Here is a 5,659-nt window from a genome sequence, read left to right as displayed (position 1 = left end):
TGCATGAGGAGAAGTCTGCGTTGTCCCCAGCACCTGACGGCCTGGGGGTCACCATGTGTGGAGCCTGAATAAAGCGAGCGCCGCCGTAAACATCCTCCGGCTCCTGCCCCATAATAGCGTCCACATAGCAGTTACTGAGAGTGCCACTGGAAGACATTTTTGATCTCTTCCTACTCATATAATAAGGGTTGCACTGTTACGGGAAGCTTCCCTCTATGAACAATCATAGTATTTTTGCTGGCCTGCATCTACAGGGATTGGTTACATGGATCACGTGGTCATATTTACCAATACAGCGAGTAAATCAATCCTGCCCTTGCTCTCTTTTTTTACTGGTCATGTTTAATTCAGCTTTTCATTTCGAAAAATACTTAAAAGAACTATCAGATGTACCTGCAGGGACAATAGTTTCGCTCAAACGAATTTAAATGTTTTTTTCTTTCTTTCTTTTGTGCGCTCATTCTGCAGGCCGTTGCAACAATACAAGCAGTGCAAAAAGAAATGAGGAATAAGACACTTTTTCCTCATACACACACAGTCCACCAACACGAAATCACTACATCTTAATGTTTGAGAAAAGTCTAATAATATCGTCCTGATCCCCCCCAAAGCTAGTAAAATGGTTTATAGACTGACGGAGTCCTCGTAAAATAGATGTAATAACATGTTGTAAAATAACAGACGCCATTTCCGTTCACAATGCGGCGTATCCATTGTTAATATTCGGCGAGGAAACATATTTTCTAAATTGGTTTACATTTTTAAAGCTACACCGGAAACGGCAGTTGTGAAATTGTTGTATTCATTCAAAGAGGGCAATAATGTCTTTATGTATCAATAAATGTTTTATGAGGTGCGTGTGATTATACATGCCGTCAATAAAACAGTCACAAAAAAGGGACTTTGAGCAGTCCCCCTTTGCATTGCTTTCTGAAACATGGAATATGAACATAGCCTAATATACATGTTTCTGCCTCATTTTATTTATTTGTCTTTAAGTAGAAGTGAACTTTAATGTTCGGCTTATTTTGAAGCAGAGGTTGTTGACCTTCAGTCCAGCAAGAGGAAGCACATTTCAAGGGAAATGGTCAAGACGTCGGTCAAATCTACGGAATGCATCACATTGACACTTAAGTGTAATTTTATCAGAGATTACAATAGAACCTGAAGTCATTTTTTGTGCCAATAAAAAGGAAACGCAAAGAGGAAAGGGGAAGGACGAGCGGATTCTCGTCGTTGAATGTGTGCTTGAACATAATTTACCCTGTCTGATAGTTCTTATGGACCATTAGTTTAGCTGCAAACAAGACTGAAGACACCATGTTTATTTGATTACACTTCCCCGCCTCTTTGCGTTTCTATTCTGCACTTTTCTTGCAGACACAGACGGATTTAAACGGCTAAATAGACTGGGACATTTCTGTTTTCCTATGAGACTATTTTAGCTCGGATTTAGGTTTTACGCATATTTCAAAACACATTTTTAAATTGTAGACCAAATACATTGTGTGTGTGTGTGTGTGTGTGTGTGTGTGTGTGTGTGTGTGTGTGTGTGTGTGTGTGTGTGTGTGTGTGTGTGTGTGTGTGTGTGTGTGTGTGTGTGTGTGTGTGCACGCGCTTGTGTGTATTCCAATATCTCTTCAGGGAGCTGGATAAGACCTAGCTATATTTAAATACGTGTATTTATAGGCTGAGCATTTCATCCTGGCTGCTAAAACCCGCATGCGTAAAGACTGCTGGTGTAGCACATAAACAAAATATTTTCACGTTTTTTAACCTTGCAGGCTCCATCGTCGGATAAAGTCGGAGCACAAACATGTAGTGAAATTAGAAACACGTGTTAGGAACATCTTTGAAATAGCATATCTTCTCAGGAAAGAGCAAAAAAAAGGATCCTTCAGAATTTTTTCTTCTTTCCTTGTTTCCTCCCCGTAGCCGTTTTAAGCAAAATTGCTCCCTCGTCACTCTAAATAATGGATCAATGGCTCTTACACCAAAGATATGGGCACTAATAACCAAGTGGATAAGAATTTAGATCAGATACTTTGACAACACAAACTGCACTACAAAACAAGAATATTTTACAATTTATTGCAAGATACATGCCACAAACATGCAATAAATTTCACAGATTAACATTGTTTTCCGCCATCTTAATTGGCCAATAGAAACATTTCACTAATGAGCGAATGGCTTGCACTCACTGTAAAAACAAATGTTGCACTACACGACAATAAATGTGCTTCCATGACTGAAATATAGTAACTTTTTACAACCAGTTTTCCACCGCCACACAATAGAACATCCATGTCTACATGGCCGAGGGAAGACATGTACTTCCCCAATAATTTAAGACGAAAAAGTGTTACCCTGTGGTAAAATAAAGCAAACACACGACGCAACACAAAGTACTAAAATTGGCATATAGAGTCACAGTTTCTTTGAAATTGAAGATAAACGTCCAATGCCACTAAAGCATCGAACTGAATATGAGTGAGAGAGAGAGAGAGAGAGAGAGAGAGAGAGAGAGAGAGAGAGAGAGAGAGAGAGAGAGAGAGAGAGAGATAGGAGGAAAAGGACAACGAACCACAGATACATGCACGCTCACGAAAAAGTGAGATTTGAGGTCAGTTCACGGATGCGGTTCTCTCTGCTCATTTTCTTCAGTTTCATCCTGCGGTTCTGAAACCAGATCTTGACCTGCCTGTCGCTCAGGTTGACGCCCCTTGCGATCTCTAGGCGGCGCTCTCGGGTCAGATACATGTTGAACAGAAATTCCTTTTCCAACTCCAAGGTCTGGTGCTTCGTGTAGGGGCATCTTTTCTTCCTGCCACTCTTCGCAGTTAACCAGTTGCTTGTTGGCATGTCACTTTTGCTGTCTGTAAAGAGTCAAATCAGACACATTCAGTATTTTTGAACAGTAGGAATCCTCTACAGGAGATAAGTCCTACCTGCGGAATTGGCATGTTACCTCTAATTACCCACGAATAAAAATGTTTTCCCTGATTGGATTAAAGGAGATGTTACCAATCACGTACATGCCAAAACTAATAAATTAAAAATGAAATCAACAGCAATATACCCCTATAGGTTGTCACATTAATCCCCCCCAAAATATTAAACTAATAAGAGCTTGAATGCATTTATAACCAATGTGATTTTTGTAATGCAGCAAGGTTCTAAGGATACACTCTACTATCTCACAATTGCAAATGCATCCATTTTTAACATCCTGGAATCCTTTAATTATTTCATTTCCACAACAAATATGGCAATCAGAATTAAACCAGAATAAACGCTTAGTTAAATTAATAGTTGCCACATGCTTAAAAAGAAACAAGTTTATATAAACAAAATGATATATTTTTAAAAATGTGATAGTATTCTAATTTAAATGTCTGAGGAAAGAGGGAGACAGTCTGCATGCTGCATAGTGAATGCAATCTCTGTTACCATTACGGCAACATGAGAAAGACCCATTAAACATTACGACTTTAGGGTTGTTTGTGTTTTATACTTGGTTTTATGGTGCTGGAGGCTTCTTAGCACCGCAGTGCCACGAGATAAAAGCTTTCATTGTAAGCAACCCACCTTTAGCTTCCTTCTGTAGCAGCTCGGGACTGGACGCGGAGGCTTCCATCATGGGGTCCTTTTTCTCCCCCGTGCTAGAGTTGTTGGGATCCGGGCTTTCTACGGGCACCGGCGTCCTTGACGTCTCGGGGTTTTGCGGAGAGTCCTCGCTCTTCCTTTCCACCTCTGCGAAATTAGACGGCTCCGAGGATGGCTGCTGCGGTTTCGGGGTGACCCGGCTGAGTTGCATCAGTGTTGGGTTCGGACTCGGAGGCTCATGGCAGTAGTTTTCTTGATGCTTGCCGTTCGCATAAGTTTGACTCAGTCTGAAATAGCCCGGAACCGGGATCTCGGGACCATCAACGGGACACGACTCAGAAATAACGTTAGAATAAGCGGGGACCTCTGACGAGCTGACTTTTTGCACTCTCTTATCCGAGTACATGCAGCAGTTACTCTCTTCCTTTATGCTCTGTGAAAATGTACAGTTTGACATCTGACTGGACGGCTCTATTCTGCAGGGTCTACTCGGATCAGTCCAGTTATCTATTTGAGGTATGTACGAGTGGACATTCATGCCCATATGTTGGTGGTTGATCTCCCCTCTTTTGCCGAAAGACGGCAGGAGTCCACAGGTTTGCATTCCGTAAGTTCCCATTTCGGAGCCAGGCGGCATGTACATGTTGCTGCTGGAGTAAAAACTGTCCGTCCTGCAGGCACCAATTAAAGAGTCCACTAAAAATGGGTTTGCCGCAGGAGAGCTACTGGGGAAGGACATTTTGGGGGGTTAAGTTCTTTAGAGAGAGATGTCCTTTGTAGGCTGACATATCTAGAGAAAAAAACAATCTCCCTGTAAGCCAGGATGCCTCCTGACCACATGACAAGCCCACCAATGAGATTTGAAAATGGCCTTGAGACACAGCCTCCTCTCGCTGCACACGCTCGTGCTGCGTCGCAGACGTGGTGAACAGCGACACCTACGACACGGACTTGAAATTGGTGCGATGACTGAGCATCGCGGGACTTGCAGAGACTGCTCCACTGAACCGAAACAATCGCATTGAAAACATCAGATAATAGTCCACAGCTTCATTTGGATCAAACATGTTCAACTACCGAAGCTCTGTGAAGTGCATTTTACTGTAAAATGCCTCAAAGGATGAATGTGTCTTGGTGTAACTGAAGAGAGGGAGGGTGCGGGTGTGCGCGACCGTTACACGCGCACAAGCCTACATGGTGCATAGGCGACAACTGCAGGCTATTTGAAAGAATGTAACCATTGCTAGTAAATTTAATGGGATTTTTTTATTATTCATAATCCATTCACAGGACTCCAAGCCCACCAATGATACACTAACATTTGCGTTTATTTGAATGTCTCGAATATCTTTGAATTCAAGAATGTAAAACAAGAGAATAAAGATGATCATACTGTATAGGCTGTAATAATCACATTTTTTCAGGATCTTTATTTATTATTTTTCATTTGATTTTTTTGCATAGGAATTTTTCTTGTTGATTTTTTTTGTCGTGAGAATGCACCAACCCATTCGATGTAAGGTCAACTGTCATTTTAAATTTCCTGCTGGATTTCAGCAATATAATAATAAATCTATGCGGTAAGCCTATAATGCATCCACCATTCACTGATTAAAATTAACAGGAAACTATAAAGCTGTGTGTGCATGAAGGCCAGCAATATAGTCCTGCAAGGCTTTAGTATTCAAATAAAGTCCACGTATAAGACGGATAAAAAATGGTCCTTTATTATTTGCACATTATATTCAGCACATCTTTATTTGCATTCTGTCACAGGTACCTCCGATGTTTAAATGCAAGGATCAAAATCGAAGACAAAACAAACAAAAAACTGCAAAAGGTGGTGGTTTAGGCCTACACAGTCAGGGGATTATTTTGCTCAGGGCTCCATTGTTTTTGTCTGCGAGGAAGGTAAACGTGATCGAGATAAACAGTGTGCATGTAATAGTGGTTTAAAAAAAACTTACACACATTGTAAAATATCCATTGAGCAAAATCAGAAGTCAGGCTACAATTACTGCTGTGACCCTACAGGTCTTTAAAAATAAAA

At 41.0% G+C, this 5,659-nt stretch overlaps 2 protein-coding genes across 2 annotated transcripts in view; both read right to left on the bottom strand.

Annotated features, from left to right (window-relative positions):
* Positions 1 to 248, bottom strand: part of hoxd9a (homeobox D9a) — a gene marked incomplete at its 5' end in the record, with an annotated part of 1,743 nt that extends 1,495 nt beyond the window's left edge. The window contains 2 exon segments of the mRNA XM_080038740.1: positions 1 to 172; positions 174 to 248. The exon segment at positions 1 to 172 is cut by the window's left edge and continues 393 nt beyond it. Coding sequence (XP_079894866.1) covers positions 1 to 172; positions 174 to 248 — 247 coding nt within the window.
* Positions 249 to 2,339: 2,091 nt separating this feature from the next.
* On the bottom strand, positions 2,340 to 4,363 carry hoxd10a (homeobox D10a). The gene is made up of 2 exons (XM_080038177.1): positions 3,592 to 4,363; positions 2,340 to 2,879 (listed from the first exon to the last, which is right to left on the bottom strand). Exons 1-2 carry the CDS (start codon positions 4,346 to 4,348, stop codon positions 2,605 to 2,607), a joined length of 1,032 nt encoding a protein of 343 aa, XP_079894303.1. The 5' UTR covers positions 4,349 to 4,363; the 3' UTR covers positions 2,340 to 2,604.
* Between the last annotated feature and the right edge of the window lie 1,296 nt (positions 4,364 to 5,659).

The sequence above is a fragment of the Ammodytes marinus genome (assembly GCF_949987685.1).
Source record: "Ammodytes marinus genome assembly, chromosome: 12".
NCBI lineage: Eukaryota > Metazoa > Chordata > Actinopteri > Uranoscopiformes > Ammodytidae > Ammodytes > Ammodytes marinus.
This window is presented reverse-complemented; position numbering and strand designations above follow the sequence as displayed.

Excerpts from the sequence above, each read along its gene's own strand:
- hoxd10a (XM_080038177.1), bottom strand. The coding sequence starts at position 4,348 with ATGTCCTTCCCCAGTAGCTCTCCTGCGGCAAACCCATTTTTAGTGGAC. Across the intron at positions 2,880-3,591 it reads GCTACAGAAGGAAGCTAAAG|ACAGCAAAAGTGACATGCCA; the intron begins GTGGGTTGCTTA and ends GACTCTTTACAG.